At 46.6% G+C, this 19,463-nt stretch overlaps 1 protein-coding gene across 1 annotated transcript in view; it reads left to right on the forward strand.

The window, feature by feature from the left end:
* The window catches only part of LOC141128076 (multidrug and toxin extrusion protein 2-like), a 270,507-nt gene that overhangs the window by 148,781 nt on the left and 102,263 nt on the right, over positions 1 to 19,463 (forward strand). The window contains exon 10 of the mRNA XM_073615141.1: positions 11,280 to 11,347. Within this exon, the coding sequence (XP_073471242.1) occupies positions 11,280 to 11,347 (68 nt within the window). The remainder of the gene's footprint in view (positions 1 to 11,279; positions 11,348 to 19,463) is intronic.

Below are 19,463 nucleotides of genomic sequence, written 5' to 3' on the forward strand. Positions count from 1 at the left end.
AAAAAAAAAAAGTTATTTGAAAAAAATGACATGGGGATACCGGGGTTATGGCAGCTAGCTGCTGCCATAATAACGATATCTGCCGGCAAAGTTAGGACGTACATCGGCCTGCGGCGGTCGGCAAGTGGTTAACAGGGGCATGTAATTACAATTTTTAATATAATATTTCACAACAGGGCCCGTTCCTGCGCCCAACAAGAGTATCTGTGAGGGGTTACAGTGTTGTGGCACCACCACCACCACCCAAGGCCAAATTTTACTGCCCCTGTTTAACAGGGGCGTGTAATTACAATTTTTGATATAATATATAATATTTCACAGCAGGGCCCGTTCCTGCGCCCAACAAGAGTATCTCTGAGGGCTTACAGTGTTATGGCACCACCACCAAAGGCCCAATGTTTCTGCCCCTGTTTAACAGGGGCATGTAATTACAATTTTTGATATATTTTACAGCATTGCCCGTTCCTGCACCCATCAAGAGTAACTGTGAGGGCTTACAGTGTTCTGGTACCACCAACAATTTGCTGCAGAGTATACAGGGCAGGCCGTATAGTAAATATACTGCTGTTCAGAGTATATAGTGCCTGGGGGACCTCCACACCATTTTTTAAAACATTTGAGTGCGGGGTTCCCCTTAATATCCATACCAGACCTGCAGGGCCTGTTATGGGATTTTGGGGGTGACATCCACACCATTTTTTAAAATATTTTTATCTATATTGCCAGAATCCAACAATACATTACAGCCGCGAGCAGTTTTAAATGACATTTTTTCCTTTAAAAAAGTCATTTTGCTGTGGCACTGTTATAAACATGGGAAAGATGCGCTACTTTACAGGCATACTAAGGACACCCCAGGCACGATATTTAGAGGAATATTTCATTTTTTTTTGTTTCACTTTAAGTATTATTAATATCACTGCTTCCAAAAAAACGGCTGTTTTTAAAACTTTGTTTTGCATTGATACATGCCCCCTGGGGCAGGACCCGGTCCCCAAGCACTTTTTTTTGGCAATAACTTGCATATAAGCCTTTAAAATTAGCACTTCTGATTTTTCACGTTCGTGTCCCATAGACTTTAACGGTGTTTGTGTGTTCGAACAAAATTTTTGCCTGTTCACATGTTCTGCTGCGAACCGAACCGGGGGTTGCTCGGCCCATCCTGTCACGTACCTAGTGGTTGAGCCTGACGTGTAGTGGGACAGGTGACGATGGAGCACGGCGGGGTAGTAGTGCCTAGGATCAGTCCTGAAGTCTGAGTAGGTAGTTGCCGGCAACACACAGGCGGAAAGCCGGACTTGTCTGGTAGCAGGCAGGAGCGTAGTCCATTCACAGGCAAGTCTTTGGCAACAGACAGGCAGATTAGGTACAAACGGTAGGCAGGAGCGTAGTCGGGTCGCAGGCAGGGTTAGGCAGCAGACAGGCAGATCATATACAAACAGGAAGCAGGAACGTAGTCAGTCACAGGCAGGTTTGGCAACAGATAGGCAGATCAGGTACAACAGCAGGCAGAAGCGTAGTCAGGGAATAAGCCGGAACAGTATCAGGAATCAACACAGGTATCAGGATTTCAGGTAAACGCTGTAGACCAAACAACAATTAGCCAGTACTGAAGCTGCGTTTAAATAGGCCGTCTGGCGCCAGTTCTGATGACAGGTGCGCGAACGCATGTGTGTTCACTGATGCATCCGTGGCTGTTCAGGTGTGCGCCTGTGAATGGCAGCTGTACTCTGCACTTCCCCGACACATCCCTAGTAGGGAATGTACATCACAGTGTATAGAATGATGGCAGCGTGGAATAGGGAATGTACAGTTTAATGTACACAATGATGGCAGTAATAAATGTTCAAAATTATAGTGTTTGTGGAATACAGAATGTGCAGCAAGAGCTACCCCACTGCACAGTGACACACTGTAAATGTTGTTTCATTTAAATTTTCGTTTCACCCAAATGCACATATACAGGGTACTTTAGTGCACCTATACTATAGCACACTACAATGCACAGATGCAAATGCTCTGTGTCTACTCTCCAGGCTTCCTCATGGCAAGAGGAAGCTTTGTCCTGTACAGCCTGAGAAAATGCAGTTCCTCCTGGCAATCTCCCTCTGGGAGTCTCTGGGAGTCTATCTCCTTCAAACTACAATTCAGTGCAATGCTGCCTGACTCAGTCTATTGAACTCTTAATGCTCAGCAGTTCCCTGCTCTTGCTGATATAGCTATTAACCAGTTTAGCACCACAGGGCAGCAGCTACAGAGAGCAGCAGCAACCAGTGTTTCTCTCACTCTCCATTCTTAGCCAAGCAACTGGCTACATTTGTTTGTTACGTTTCTTTTTTTTGCTGTGCAGATGGAGGATCTGGCTTGTGGTTTCAGATTACTGTTTCTCTATCTAGAGTGCCCTGAAAAAGTATTCACACCCCTTGAAATTTTCCACATTTTGTCTTGTTGCATCCAAAAATGTAAATGGCAAGTGGCACCTAATTGTGAAGTGAAAGAAAAATGATAAATGGTTTGCAATTTTTTTTTTTTTACAAATAAATATGTGATAAGTGTGGCATGCATTTCTTTTTAGCCCCCCTTTACTCTGATACCCCTAACTAAAATCTAGTGGAACCAATTGCCTTCAGAAGTCACATAATTAGTATATAGAGTCTATCTGTGTGTAATTTAATCTCAGTATAAATACAGCTGTTCTGCGAAGCCCTCAGAGGTTTGTTAGAGAACCTTAGTGAACAAACAGCATCATGAAGGCTAAGGATCACACCAGACATATCAGGGATAAAGTTGTGGAGAAGTTTAAAGCAGAATGAGGCTATACAAAAAATATCCCAAGCTTTGAACATCTCATGGAGCACTGTTCAATTCATCATCCGAAAATGGAAAGAGTATGGCACAACTGCAAACTTACCAAGACATGGCCGTCCACCTAAACTGACAGACCGGGCAAAGGGAGCATTAATCAGAGAAGCCAAGAGGCCCATGGTAACTGTGGAGGAGCTGCAGAGATCCACCGCTCAGGCGGGATAATCTGCCCACAGGACAACTATTAGTCATGCACTCTACAAATCTGGCCTTTATGAAATAGTGGCAAGAACAAAAGCCATTGTTGAAAGAAAGCCGTAAAAAGTCCTGTTTGCAGTTTGTGAGAAGCCATGTGGAGGATACAACAAACAGGTGGAAGAAGGTGCGCTGGTCAGATGAGACCAAAATTGAAATTTTTAGCCTAAAAGCAAAGCGCTATGTGTGGCGCAAAACTAACACTGCACATCACCCCGAACACACCATCCCCACCATGAAACATTATGGTGGCAGCATCATGTTGTGGGGATGCTTTTCTTCAACAGGGACAGGGAAGCTGGCCAGAGTTGAGTTGAAGTTGGATGGAGCCAAATACAGGGCTATCTTAGAAGAAAAGCTGTTAGAGCCTGCAAAAGACTCGAGACTGGGGCAGAGGTTCACCTTCCAGCAGGACAACGACCCTAAACATACAGTCAGAGCTACAATGGAATGGTTTAAAATATTTAAAGTATATTCCTGTGTTAGAATGGTCCAGTCAAAGTCCAGACCTAAATCCAATTGAGAATTTGTGGCAAGACTTGAACATTCCTGTTCACAGATGGTCTCCATCCAATCTGACAGAGCTTGAGCTATTTTGCAAATAAAAATGGACAAACATGTTGCTCTCTAGATGTGAAAAGCTGGTAGCAACGTACTCAAAAAAAGACTTTAAAATCAAATAAAATTGCGCTTGGAAAAATAAATACCAGTGAAAAAAATGTGAATAGGAATAGAATGACTCCTTGGTACAAGTATCGTGAGAAATAAAATTCGATACAGCTGCGGTTATAAGTGGGGCACACCAAAAATAAATAGCCCAAAACGAAACCTCGGCGGAGTCACCTCGATCCCGTCCTAGCAGGCTCTTCACAGGCTCAGATATGCTTATGTATTCAAAGAGGAGAAGCAGCCAATTGCGTAATAACGTTGAGACTCCAATTTATTAAAAGCAAACACTTACATTTAAAAAACGAAAAACAGCAATGCCGGCCGGCACTCAGACAGCTCCCGTCCACAACAGGGCAACGTGGTGACGTCTGTGAAGAGCCTGCCAGGACGGGATCGCGGTGACTCCGCCGAGGTTTCGTTTTGGGCTATTTCCAATCAATCTTCTGGTGAGCAGGAACCCCTATGGGTCCAATTAAGTTTACACTCTGGGTCACATAGAGGCAGTAAGCCTACCGCCGATATACCCTCACCAGTTTGCCATTTGGTAAGCGGCCTCTTGTGTCTGTGCACCGGGTGTTTTTTCTGTTTTTTGGCTTTTTGTCTGCTTGTCCAAAGGTATTTTCTGATAAACAGATTTACTTGGTGTTTTACACCTCACTTCCAAGGACACTACTCATTGCATGTTGCATGTCACTATTTTTTCACGTCCCTGTATTTGCCACGCATTCAGGGTGCATTTATGATTTTCATGATTATTTGTGTGAACACCACCTTTTTTTCTTTTTTTTGATTTAATATTATTATGTCAGTATCACGCTATGGTCTTTGTATTTTTATTTGATTAAATCCTATGAGGACCCGTTCTGCTGTATGAGCGCGACGGATCCTGCCCATTTTGGAGTGCTCCTAAAGGCCTGGGCTGGGTTTAAGCCATCTGTCTGATTTGGCTTACGTTCCGGTAAGCAGTTCACCACACAGTTATCTTCCATTGATTTTTTCCCCACCTCATCACATAGAGAAATTTACTGTTTTGGACTTCAATTGAACTTTATCTCACTGATTGCTAATTGGACTTTACTCATTATTTTAGCGCGGTTTATTTGTTCTATCAAAAAAAGACTTGCAGCTGTAATTTCAGCCAAAGGTGGTTCTACTAAGTAGAACTAAGGGGGACTGAATACAAATACATGCCACACTTTTCAGATATTTATTTGTAAAAAAAATTGAAAACCATTCATCATTTTCCTTTCACTTCACAATCATGTGCCACTTTGTGTTGGTCTATCACATGAAATCCCAATAAAATACATTTACGTTTTTGGTTGTAACATGACAAAATGTGGACAATTTCAAGGTGTATGAATACTTTTTCAAGGCACTATAATGCAGGTACAGCCTCCAGGAAAATAAGTGCCACAAGGTTCTAGAAATCACTCCCTAAACCAGGAAGGGGGTCACCTATGATGGCCTTGCACAGGTGCTTTTGTCCTGTAAACTGATTGCCAATTGTTGGACACAGCAGCTGCATCTGTGGTTTCACAGGTGGTGACATTGTGGCTGTCAGTTGCCACCGCCACAAGGGGTCCAGCTATTGTTGCCACCTGTCCGGGACTCTCCCGGGCAGTACGGGTTTTGAATCCTCTGCCTGGGTTTCTGTTTGCCCAAGTACCCGGACACATCAGCCTCATAGTTTCAGAGCGTGCACACTGGAAGGATGATTACAATGCGCGCTCCTTTATCAAGCTCTTGACAAAGGAGCACGTATTGTAACAATCTTTCCAGTGCGCATGCTCTGGAACGCGTTGCATCACATTCGTGGCGTCATCCCACCACACACTGCGTTCCAGCCCTTTCTTGTGACCTGCCAGCTGCATTCCAGACCTCGTTCTGGATCCCGCCTGAGAGCCGAGAGATCCCTGGTGGACAGGGTGTGACGAAAATGTAAGTGTAGGATAGTTTTACCTTAACAAGATGTGGTGTGATCTGTAGATAAGCGCAATTGTGGATGTAATTTAATTCTGGGTTATTAAAAATATAGTATTCTATGTCAGTCATGCACATATGTTCTTTCATTAGCATTTGAAAAGGACAGAGCCAGTTTTTTAGGATCAAAGTGACACCTAGATGCCAATAAAAGTTCCCATTGGAGTAAACATAGATTGCCACCTTCCTGAGGCTCAAAGAAAACTGCTAGTCATCTTGGATACACGGATCTGCAGGGGGCATTCACAAGGGCATTCTGCAAGCTTTGATTAATATCAAAAGATCTAAGGAACCTATTTTATCTCTCATAAAAGCTAAAATATTCATGGCAGAGAGATGAAAACAATTCCTTTTGATCGTACACGTGATGGGTTACGTGTACATGTAACTCTGTATGTTGAGCAGGTGTGGAATCCTAGAGAATCACACAAAACCATTATATGGCGCCTGATTGCAGCAGGCAAGCAGTGATTGGTACTGTTGGGATCGGACTGATGTGCTGGTATCGGAAATCCTGTCCATGACCCAGCAATCAGTGCCGTTCTGGGACAATTTGACTCTGGTCATTTCAGAATACAAAACGTTCTAAGGGCTGAGACAGGAACACCCCCGGGTTGATTGGCCAAGGGCTGAAGTCCAGCCCACATCCATATTTCAATAAATTGGGTAGCCTGAGATATGGACATTGTTCTTCCACGAAGCCAGTTCGAAACTGGGGAGTTCCCACATGTTCCAGTATGCTTCTACAAGATAGACTTGGGTAAAGTTTATTTCTGTTTTTATCCCTTTTTATTTTCATAGCAAATTGCCAATTTGTGTGTCTTTCTGCATTTTTTGTATCTTTTTTTTGGTAAATCCTTTTTCTTTGTATATCTTATATGCACTGCCCACTTTCGGGATATTGAATGATAAAATTAACTAGAAAAGCTACAATTTCTGGGGAAATTGTGTGACGTGTTCTTGCCTCCACCAGTAGTCTACAAGCAGAGGCGGCTCTCTAATTAGGTGAAATAGGCGGTGGCCTCAGGCCTCGCAGTCATAGGGGCCTCGCACAGCTGGCTAGTTTACCTAATTAGAGAGCCGCCCCTTCCAGCAGCAGAGATCTCCGCCATCACACAGTCCTGTATCCCCTCACTTTGCTACATGGAGAGATACGGGCTGCGAGTGAGACGTGTGATCGGAGCTCCGGATCACAGACAGGGAGAGCCGCTCAGTAGAGCTCTGACAGATCTCCCCCCTCCCCCTTCTGCCCGCACAGCCAGACAGAAGAGGAGAGAGAGCTTCTGCTCCTCCTCCTCCCGCCCTCTCCTCCTGTGTCTGAAAATTCAAGCTCAAGCCCAACAAAGACAAAGGGAGTCTGATCCATCCATCCATCCATCCAGTCCCTCCTGCCTCCCAGTGAGTACACTGATGTAGGGGATGCTCTTCCTTCCCTTCTTCCTCCATCCCCCTTCCCTTTCTTTCTTTCCTGCCATCTATCTTTCCTTCTATCTATCTATCTATCTATCTATCTTTCTTTCTTTCTTTCTTTCTTTCTTTCTTTCTTTCTTTCTTTCTTTCTTTCTTTCTTTCTTTCTTTCTTTCTTTCTTTCCTTCCTTCCTTCTCCACCCATCCCCCTTTTATTTCTCTCTTTGTGACAGCCTACCAGAATAGGTAGGATCTGTGAGAACAGCTTCCCTGTGCAGCTCTGCTTGAGGAAAATATATCTTTATTATGCACACTCACCTACCCCCTGTACTGTCCACTTCCCTATACTGTACCCTCCTAATACAGTTCATTTTCATCCCTTGAATTTTTTTTTCCCATTATGGGAGTGAGTGGGGCCTCATGTCTAAGTTTTGCCTAAGGCCTCACAAAGTCTAGAGCCACCTCTGTCTACAAGCATTATCAAGCCTAGCAGATGAAGGTATGACCACATACATTTGGGGGGTCTCAGCATCTTGACGTAGAATGGAGGTGAAGGTGTGCTATCAGTTTGATGATAATCAGTGTTTACATTCACTGTTTCCTGGAAACGCTCATGCCCTATTTATGCTTCACAACCACTGCTCAATACACAATACACAGGATCATGATAGCTGTAATAACTGTGCAGTACTTCAAATGGTCGTATTTTAAAAACTATAAATCCTATAGCGAAGATCTTTATATTGTGAGAATCACAAGACCCAGACCTAGATTTTGATGCATAGTATGTCTCTGAAATATTAAAAATGAAGGCACAGTTGCAGTTTAGATATTGCCCTTCAAATTTGGAGGGGGCTAGAGTAGAGTTTCAATGAATGTCAATGGACGGCGTGAGTTACAAACAAATGGTCATATTGTGAAAACTATCAGGACTATGGCTTAGCTGTGGACATGTTTAGTGGCAGCAGGGATAGCTGAACGTTTTGATATAAGATTTGTGTAGGTGGGCTTGAAAATGAGGGAGTGGCGGCAGTTTAGAAATCATGTCCTGATTATTCAGCTTTTGTCACCTCCCACTCTAGTTTTGAACATTTCCCCATTCATTCCTATGGGACCAATTTCGCCGCAAAAATGACAATATTTCGTGAACCATTTGGCAAAACGTTCCACAAAGTAATAGCACACCAATCGGGAACAATCCGCACGTTTCTGTATATTACTTGTCTATGTAGTGTAAAAACTGTGGGAGGAGTTAGGGTGGTAAATTTGGCTATAATAATAATAATATATATGTGAGATAACAGTAAGTGGTTATGCAATGCAAGAACACTTAATAAGTGACTTCTGTGTACTAAGCTAGGACTCATATCTCTGGAGAGGTTGTTGTATTTTAGTGCCTAAGTACTCGGTCTAAGTTATGTGCCAATCGGTATGCAATTGCACTGTGTGTTGGAAGATTGCATGCAGATTGTAAGCTAACAGATCTTCCAGACAGAGATCTGTGTGTGTGGTGGCTCAGCAGACCAGTCTGCGGACAAACTGTTGGGTGGTGGCAGGCTATTGTTTATTGTGTGTCTGGTGTGTGGGTGTGGGGACAGTGGGAAGAGTGATTAACACCAGGGTTCAAGCTTGCAGGATAGCTGGAGGAACCCTAGAAGTGTGTAGTAATCGCTAGACTGTTCCTCAACCCTTAGAGTGCACCAGATTGTATGTAAGATTCGTATCTGCCTGTGTGTGGTCAGCTAGCTGGATTGGAGTGGAGTCTCCCTCTAGTGGTGGCCAAAGGTAGTGCAGGCTGTGAAAGTACCACAGCCAGTCTTACATGCGTAGTATAAGTTCCCCCTTATTCCCTTAGTTCCTCATATACCCCGGTCACGGAATGCACGTCGCGGTTAGCTAGTCGCCATGGGCGTGTGGAATTCATGACACAGGGCACCGGCCTCACACAGCTTAACAGGATGAGACTAGGGTTGTCCCGATACCGATACTAGTATCGGTATCGGCACCGATACCGAGCATTTGCCCGAGTACTTGTACTCGGGCAAATGCTCCCGATGCTTCCACCGATACCTGGAAGTCAGCTGTGATTGGCGCGTGGGGGAGTTACAAGTTTCTCCCCCAGCGGCTTTCAGCTGCTTTAGTGACATACAGCGGTGATCGCTCACCGCTGACTGTCACTGCATCCTCCTCCATGCCCCCTCCGTTCCTCTGTCCCCCTCCGCTGTCCCCCTCCGTTCCTCTCTCCTTTTCTGTCCCCCTCCGCTGTCCCCTCCGTTCCCCTCTCCTTCTCTGTGTCTCCCCGCTGTCCCCTCCGTTCCCCTCTCCTTTTCTGTCCCCCTCCGCTGTCCCCTCCGTTCTGCTGTGCCTCTCCACTGTCCCCCTCCGTTCCTCTCTCCTTTGTCCCCCTCCGCTGTCCCCTCCGTTCCCCTCTCCTTCTCTGTCCCCCTCCGTTCTCCCCCTCCGTTCCGCCGTCCTCCTCCTCCTTCCTTTGTGAATAGACAGAGTCAGCTGACTCTGTCCATTCACATAACTGAAACATTGTAATCTCCTGTGATTACGATGTGTCAGTTTATGAATGGAGAGGAGCCGCTGTCTTCTCTCAATTCATTCTCAGTGCAGCTGAGGCTACAGAGAAAGGGACTGGGGAATCTCTATCCTCTGTCTCTTTCTCTGTATCAAGGGGGAGATATCAGAGGTCTGTTAAGACCCCTGATATCTCACCAAAGCCCCCCAACAGGGCTGATTAAAAAAAAACAAAAAAAACACATATTGCAATAAAGAATAAAAAAAAATTATTGTAAATTAAAAAAAAACAACACACACACATACACCGTTCACCCCCCCCCCCCCAACAAAAAGGCACTGTTAAAAAAAAAACAAAAAAAAAAAAACACTGTCACGTGACATAAAAAAAAAGTATCGGTAATCGGTATCGGCGAGTACTTGAAAAAAAGTATCGGTACTTGTACTCGGTCCTAAAAAAGCGGTATCGGGACAACCCTAGATGAGACCATCGCTGACAGCCGAGACAGAGATTACTGGACTCCAATGTGCCTTTGTAAAGAGATTTCAATGTGAGTTTTTAATACGCTTTGTTTATTAAACAAATACAGTCTTACTCAAGTGGCGCCTATTTCCTGTTTTCTTTCCCTATGTTCCTGGATGGGGATCCCCTCTTATCTCCCCCCTGCAGTCATCCTAGCTGGAGTTCTGGAGTTCTTCTTTAACTAAGGGGAGGGGAGTGTCTGTATTCATGGATGGGGGGTGGCTACGGTGGGGCTCCCCCCTGCAGTCATATTATCCTGGGTTCTCCTTTACCTGGAGGGAGGGAGGTTCCTGTCACCACTCTGCAGTCCTCCTGGTCAGGGGACTCGTTTAACTGGAAGGTGATTCCTGTAGTCCTTGATGGGTGTTTCCCTATATTTGCCTGTATTCCTGGATGGGTGGAAGGGGATCCCTTCTAATCACCCCCAAGCACTCCTTCTGTTAAGTGGTGGTCTTCTCATTTCCAGGGGTCAGTACACCTGGAACTGTGTGTATGTGGGGGGTTCCTGACTCCTATGGCACTATTTTAGCGCATGCCATAACCATGCCATATGTTGCAGCTTGGTACCGCATGCACTTTTATTAGCCCTGTCTACTACTCCCCCTGGGGAGATTCCCCACCACTGTTCAGATGGAGAGCGGCGGGGGGGCTATGGGGGGCTGGTAAACATGTAGCAATCAGTACCTATTGCTCATGTGTTCATTCATCACTTCTCCACTGGGAACCTTGTTCATGGCTTTGTGTACGTGTTCCACCCAATTCATTCTCTGCTATCATCTAAGGAACTCCCTGAAAGCTACAGTGCAAGGAGGGAAGACAGACTGAGAAAATGCTTCCTGATGGATAACATCATTCTCTCAGGTCTAGGCACTGTCCCTTGACTGAAGCTCAAAGGCTGCATGTCAGGGATTTATTCACGTAGAGTTGTAAAGTTATTAACTGTTCACCTTGAAAATAATGATGATGTAGTGGTAATACTTTAAGCCAGTGTTTGTGTGGAAAATCATTTTAACTGATATTTCCTGTTTTATCACCCACTGGTGGTTATTTTGATTGTTTTAATTACATTGTTATTGTTGGCCAATTACTGACAAATTTGTTTTGTTTTTTTAGGGCTTATTAATGTTGTGGAGCTGGGAGGACAAGCCGTTGTATTGGAGTTGTCAACATTGACTATAATGGTATGATGGTCACTTTATTATTTATGCATATTAATGACGCGTACACACGGTCGGACTTTTCAGCTACAAAAGTCCGACAGCCCGTCCGACGGACTTTCGATGGACTTTCGACGGACTTTTGACGGACTTTCAAACGACCGGACTTGCCTACACACAATCACACCAAAGTCCGACGGATTCGTACGTGATGACGTACACCGGACTAAAATAAGGAAGTTGATAGCCAGTAGCCAATAGCTGCCCTAGCGTGGGTTTTTGTCCGTCGGACTAGCATACAGAGGAGTGGATTTCTGGGTCCGGCGGAGTTACGACGTAAAGATTTGAAACATGTTCCAAATCTAAAGTCCGTCAGATTTGCGACTGGAAAAGTCCGCTGAAGGTCCAGTGAAGCCCACACACGATTGGATTGTCCCCCGGATTTGGTCGGACAAGTCCCGTCGAAAAGTCAGACCGTGTGTACGTGGCATTACACTTATTAGCCTACACACCAGTCTCCAAACTGTGGCCCAGAGGCAAAATGCGGCCCTTTGCTTGCCTTTATGTGGCCCTTGGGGCACTGTTCCTCCAACTGACATCATTAACCACTTCAATACCAGGCACTTATACACCTTCCTGCCCAAGCCAATTTTCAGCTTTCAGCACTGTTGCAATTTGAATGACAATTGCACAGTCATGCTACACTGTACCCAAACAAATGTTTTATCATTTTGTTCCCACAAATAGTGCTTTCTTTTGGTGGTATTTGATCACCTCTGCGATTTTTATTTTTTGCGCAACAAATAAAAAAAGACGGGAAATTTTGAAAAAAAGTTTTTCTTTGTTTCTGTTAAAATTTTTTGTAAATAAGTATGTTTTCTTCTTCAATGACGGGCACGGATATGGCTGCACTGACGGGCACTGATAAGGTGGCACTGATGGGCACTGATGAGGTGGTACTAATGGGTGGCACTGATAGGTGGCACTGGTTTGCGGCACTGATGGGCACTCATAGGCAGCACTGATGGGCACTCATAGGCGGCACTGATGGGCACTCGTAGGCGGCACTGATGGGTACTTATGGGTGGGACTGATGGGTACATATGGGTGGCACTGATAGGTGGCATGGATGGGCACTGATGGGCACTGATAGATGGGCACTGATGGGTGGCACTGATGACAGTGATGGGTGGCATTGCTGGGCATCACTGAAATTGTTCCATAATGGTGTCAGTCAGTGCCTATTTGTGGGCACTGATTGGCATAGATTGAGCATTAATTTTCACATGTGGATGGCCATGGAAGATGTACCTGGCCATCCACATATTATGTGCTTCCCTGGTGGTCCTGGCGGCTTCCCTGGTGGTCCAGTGTGGGCATCTGAGGGGGGGCTGTGCTGATAAACAATCAGCACAGACCCCTCCTGTCAGGAGAGCTGCCGATCGGTTCTCCTCTACTCGTGTCTGTCAGATGCGAGTGAGGAAAAACCGATCAATGGCTCTTCCTGTTTACATTGTGATCAGCCATGATTTGACACGGCTGAACACGTGGTAAAAAGCCACTGTCGGAGGCTCTTTACCAAGATCAGTGTAGCGGTGTGTCAGACTGACACACCGCACCACCGATCGCCGCGATGCGCGCCCACATGGGCTGTTATCCTGCAGGACGTCATATGACACCCAGTCAGGATAACTGAACCACCGCCCGGCCGTCATTCTGCTGTAGGTGATTAATGGGGCACTATTCGACCTACTGGCACCTTTGATGGGGCACCTTTGCTTCCACTAACACTAATAATGGGGCACTATTCCTCCTACTGACACCATCAATTCCTCCCACTAAATAATAGGACATTGTTTACTGCCACTGATGCTGGGGCATTTTCTACTCCCAATGACCACAGTCTGCCCCCCCCCCCCCCAAAGCCTGAAGGACAGTAAACTGGCCTTTTGTTTATAAAGTTTGGAGACTCCTGCTTTCAAAGATGAAAAAATAGATTTTTAAAAAGAATAAAAAAATAAATAAACATGTTATACTCATTTGCTCCGTTCAATAGAATTGCACAGAGCAGCTTGGACCCCCTCTTCTTGGGTACCTCTACCTCTTTGTGTGCTCCCATAGCAAGGCGTTTGCTATTGGGGACACACCCACAGGCCCGCTCCCTTGTCACAGGATTTGACTGACAGCAACTGTTGCCAATGGCTCTCGCTGCTCTCATCCAAGCCTGTGAGAGCAGGGAGAAGGAAGAGACCCACTACAGATGGACACAGCGCTGAATCGAGTGAGGACTCAGTTAAGTGTTGGGAAGGTGAAGGGGCATTACTACTACCTAAATATTTATTTCCCCAGTTGTCTTGCAGGACAGCCCTTGAGAGATGGAGTCCCTTCCATCGACCCAGGAAACACATTGCCAAACAGTTCAAAAGGCGGTCCCTCAGGTCCCTGGTCAGTCATTTGTGTTTCCTCCTTCGGAGGAACATGTTGCCAGGAACCAGGAGAAGGACTCTGTCAAGGAACGTCCCTCACTCCGCTTGAGTGCTTCCGTCATATACCACTTCCTCCCAGTCTGTATACAGATATCAGATATTCCAACCTCTCTGAGCACAAAACACGGCGATACTTGCTTGTTGCTAACATGAACTCACTTTTTTTAGAATCAAAATTACAAGACTTTATATGCCGTTGGAACCTCCTCTAACAATACAACTGTAACCTAATTAACCTAATTAACATGAGCTAATTAACTAATCCTTTATACAGCCTAGGTGACTGAAACATGACCTATTGCCCAGACTGAGTTAATTATCACAGGACATTTTCTCACAATAGAAGCAGCTCCAATAGGAGTCGTCCCGTCTCCTACATTGTATAGAGGACAATGTGATCAGCTCATTCAATTAACATAAACACAGGTAGTTGGAGTTGATGACACCAGCATCTCCTCACAGGATGTGTCCCAACAGAATGAATCAGTCTTATCAGCAGGGGGCTGCTGGAGGAATCCCCCCTCCCTCTTCAGGGACACAAATCCACAGCAAGGAGTCCCCAACAGAATCAACCAACATACAATATATACATATATACACGACTGAGTCCGATTAGTACAGTTCAGACCGGACCTCCAATTCACCCCACAAAGAGCACCGTTCCATTGAAAATCCAGGGCTCATAATCAAAAGGCAAGAGGCTCGCACCCAGTCCTCTCCAACAGCCTCTGTCCCAGCTAGGTCTGTCACATTTCTCCCCTTTCGGCAGGAGACTAACACAGTAGGAGACCCCAGACTGGTTGACTCCAAAGTTAGTCAGTAGTTCCAGTCCTCTACTGCCTGTACCCACACAGTACCCCAAACAAATTGTTCCAGAGTATTACTCACCCAGCCAACCTCTGCCTCTCTCAGAGAACATATCTGCTGCTGGGGAGAGGCCTGGACTGGCCCTTCTCCCTGGAGTCCTTTCTGCCGCTGGAGAGAAGACAGGGGGACTGGGCTCACTCCGTCATGCTGTTGGGGATCTGGGCCGACTGCCCAGCATCCCTGGAGTATACAGGTGGAGACTGAAGTCCCATCCACCTTCACAGGAAATCCATCTCCTGTTAGTTGAGGGCAGAGTCCAGCAGTACTCGGCCCTGTTGCCAGCCCTTCTGCTGGAAACCCCACACCATCTGCTCCGGCTAACTGTTGGGGAGGGAGGCCAACTGCCCCACCTCCCTGGAACTCTGTAGTTGTTGCCAGTGATGGCCAGAGGTTGGTAGCACTCTGCCCGGTTGCCGGTGCTTCAACTGGGGAAGTTCCCTGTAACTCCACAGATACTGCTGTTGGTGGTGGGCAGAGCACAGTGAAGTTTGGCCCCAATAGCAGCTCTTCTGCTGGAGGCTCATCAGGTTGTTCTTCCTCAGCAGAAAAGTCTATTAAATCCCCTACCTCTATAACTGGTGTCTGTGGATAGAGGTTCACCATCTCCTGTCCATGGAACTCAGAAGATGCCATCAGTGCTGAGCAGAGCGCAATGAAGTTTGGCCCTAATCCCAACTCTTCTGCTGGGTGCTCACCCGATGGTTCTTCCTCAGCAGAAAAGTCTATCAAATCCCCTGTCTCTGCAACTGGTGTCTGGGGATGGAGGTTCACCATCTCCTGTCCATGGAATCCAGAAGATGCTATCAGTGCTGGGCAGAGGTTAGCAGAGCTCTGCCCTGTTGTCAGCACTTCAGGTTTGGGGATGGCAATCTCCAGATTTTCCACTGCAGATTCTCTGGCATGCTGCTGGACAGGCACATTCCTCCATCCAAGATCATCCCATGCAGAAACAGGATCATCAAGGTCAGTCAGCACTTGCTGCATCCGCCATAAGACCTCCGCCTCCCTAGCTGTGGGGGCAGGTTGGCAAAGCACACTATTGCTCTGCCACATTGCCGACTCTTCAGCCAGGATTTCAGGGTTGTCAGCTGGTATTTCCTGATAGTCCCAGGCAAAGGGAGCCCAGCCCTGGCACTCAGCAATGTCTAGCAGCCGTCTATGCGATCTCCAGCTCCCATTCTTGAACGGCCAGAAACTCCAAATCTTCCTGTGCCCAGTGCACTTCCGGAATGTTCAGTAGCCCTTCTCTGAAATCCATGATTTCGTCCAACCGCCACTCCAAATCACTCCCAAAGTTAGAGTCCCCTGTCAGCTTCACACACAACAGTCCCAGGCCGCCGTAGCTTAAGCCTTCCGTTGGGCTGTCATCCGCTATCCAGGGACATGCTTGGGATACATGCCACCGGAGGGCTATGTAGCTCTCATCCAGCTTTATCTCTGCCCAGACCAGCCTGCTTAATTCAGCTGTCTGCTTCTTGTGTGGTTTTTCTCCCAAAAACCGCACCCGCAGTCCATACTGCGACCAGTACCTTTCCTCGATGGAGGGGAGAACTTTTCCCTGGTGTCGCTGCTCACGGGCTAGTGCTTCCTTCCAGAGTTTGCAGCGAATAGAATCACACCATCCCAGCAGGACCTGCTCTGATACTGGTCCTCTGTGCTGTATCTGCATCTCTCGCAACCTCCTTCTGAATTCCTCATCCATGGCGGCTGGTATCTGTACCTCTCCTCTCCTGCTATCTGGACCTTGGATCCAGATGGAAGTTTGGATGTCCCAGACTGCCGGAAGCTTTCCTGCTGCTTGCCACCAATGTCACGGAACGTCCCTCACTCCGCTTGAGTGCTTCCGTCATGTACCACTTCCTCCCAGTCTGTATACAGATATTCCAACCTCTCTGAGCACAAAACAAGGCGACACTTGCTTGTTGCTAACATGAACTCACTTTTTTTAGAATCAAACTTACAAGACTTTATATGCCGTTGGAACCTCCTCTAACAATACAACTGTAACCTAATTAACCTAATTAACATGAGCTAATTAACTAATCCTTTATACAGCCTAGGTGACTGAGACATGACCTATTGCCCAGACTAAGTTAATTATCACAGGACATTTTCTCACAATAGAAGCAGCTCCAATAGGAGTCGTCCCGTCTCCTACATTGTATAGAGGACAATGTGATCAGCTCATTCAATTAACATAAACACAAGTAGTTGGAGTTGATGACACCAGCATCTCCTCACAGGATGTGTCCCAACAGAATGAATCAGTTTTATCAGCAGGAGGAATCCCCCCTCCCTCTTCAGGGACACAAATCCACAGCAAGGAGTCCCCAACAGAATCAACCAACATACAATATATACATATATACATGACTGAGTCCGATTAGTACAGTTCAGACCGGACCTCCAATTCACCCCACAAAGAGCACCGTTCCATTGAAAATCCAGGCCTATAATCAAAAGGCAAGAGGCTCGCACCCAGTCCTCTCCAACAGCCTCTGTCCCGGCTAGGTCTGTCACAGACTCTATCTCTCAGGGGCTGCCTGAGGGGAGCGGAGCCACACAGGGGGACCGGGTCCTATCCAGCGGCTCCAATTTAGTCCTACCTTAAAATGCTTGGGGCTCGGGTACCGTCCAGCTGACAGGAGCAGACCCGTTACCCCCCTCTTTCCAGTGCCGAGGTGTGCCAGGGGCAGGTTGGTGCAGGTTCCCCCCAGGAGCAGTGCAGATGGATTCTTCCATCACAGCTCCTTGCTGCAATAGCGGTGGGGGTCGGAGATGCCGAGCGTCATTTCCGGCGGAACCGCATCATCCTGTGTGCCGAGACTTCCGGTTCCGGGTCTCTAGAGGCACAAGGAGGAGGGGAAAGCCCACGCTGAGGCCTACAAGTCCCGACCAGCGTCCAGCTATACCGGACTAGCGGCGGGACCCGGAGCTCGTGAGGGGGACCATGGAGGCTACTTCCCAGGACACTCCGGTGGATGCAGGCACCAGCCAAACCCAGGTAGGCTGCTGGGCAAGCCCTTACTGTGTTTTTTTCTGGGGATTTGTTGTAAGGCTGGGATTTGTAGTACCCCATGGTGGTGGTTACCTCACAGTCCCGGGTGTATGCAGTGGTGGTTGCAACACAGGTGTTTTTAATGAGAATTAAAAAGGTTCTTTGATGCTAAAATAGTTTATTCTTTATTTTAGGGTAAGGAAGCTCCAAGGGAAGACAAGTCAGGCTGCAAAAAATGCTCTAATTGTGGAAATAAGTTGTCCTCAGGCTCTAACAAAGCCTTATGCAAGCAGTGTATTGCAGACTTACTTAAAACAGAGGCAGACTCTCCCTTGGCGAAATTCCTTGGCTCCTTTAAGGATGAGATGGCATCAACCTTTAAATCTCTCCGCGAGTTAATCGCAGATGTAGGCACGTCTGCTTCCACCAGTAGAGCAGCTGCGATTTCCTCCTCACCATGCCTTACAACACCCAGTTCTGGGGAGCCCCGTACAGTCAGGGAGCATAGCCCCGTGTTAGTTAGCCCTGAATCCTCTGACGCAGACTCAGATGAGGATCAGGCTGTAGCTAACAAAGCCACAAAATACAAGCTGTCTCTGGAGGATGTAGATGAGCTGTTGAGCGCTATTTATGATACGCTGGAAATTGATGAGGAAGAAACTCAATTGACCAGACATGATAAAATGTATGAGGCTCTGGGGAAAAAGAAAGCTAAAGTATTCCCTATACATAGTGTGCTTTCTGACCTTGTCCGCCAGGAATGGGCCGAGCCAGATAAAAAGGTCTTCTTCCCAAATTCCCTTAAAAGGAGATTCCCCTTTGATGAGAGCCCAGAGGCGGTCTGGAATAAAAATCCTAAACTAGACGCCCCTCTGTCCAAAGTCTCAAAACAGTCTGACCTTGCTTTTGAGGATATGGGTCACTTAAAGGACCCAATGGACAGGAAAACAGACATAGTCTTAAAAAGGGCCTGGGATGCTTCTATGGCAGGTTTAAAACCAGCTCTGGCCACTTCTTGTGTTGCCAGGAATTTGGAGTTCTGGTTAGCCCAACTAGAAGAGCATCTAAAGGGAGGCACGCCTAGGGGGAGCTCTTAAAAACCTTCCCTATGCTTTTTAAGGCGACAAGTTTCATCTCTGACGCTTCCACTGATGCCATAAAATTTATGGCTAAAACAGCGGCGCTTTCTGTCGCAGCCAGGAGGTCAGTCTGGATGAAAACTTGGGGGGAGACACGGCGTCTAAAACACGCTTGTGCAGTGTCCCCTTTACAGGAGACTTCTTCTCCAAAAAGAGGTGTTTATGGCTACCCTGGATTTAAGGGACGCCTATCTGCATATCCCAATAAGGAAGGAATGCCAGAAATTTCTTCGGATGGCGATCCAGATAGACACCAAAGTTTATCATTTCCAGTGCAGAGCACTTCCTTTCGGACTGTCGTCCTCCCCGAGAATCTTTACCAAGGTTCTCGGGGAGGCATTAGTTCCGTTAAGACTACAGTCAGTCGCGATTATTCCATATCTAGACGACTTACTCCTCACGACCCATTCGGAGAAGCAACTTCGTCGGGACCTAGAGTTGACACAGCTCAGCCTGAGGCAGTTGGGGTGGATAGGCAGTCTGGAAAAGTCCAAGACTACCCTAACACAGGATATTTTGTACTTGGGGTACAAGATCCTGTCAGTAGAGCAGAGGATAGTCTTGCCGGAAGAGAAGATATTGAATCTATGCCACAGAATGTCTTTTCTTCAAAGCAGCGCCAAGTGTACAGTGAGGGAGGTGATGTCGGT

The sequence above is a fragment of the Aquarana catesbeiana genome, linkage group LG02 (assembly GCF_042186555.1).
Source record: "Aquarana catesbeiana isolate 2022-GZ linkage group LG02, ASM4218655v1, whole genome shotgun sequence".
NCBI lineage: Eukaryota > Metazoa > Chordata > Amphibia > Anura > Ranidae > Aquarana > Aquarana catesbeiana.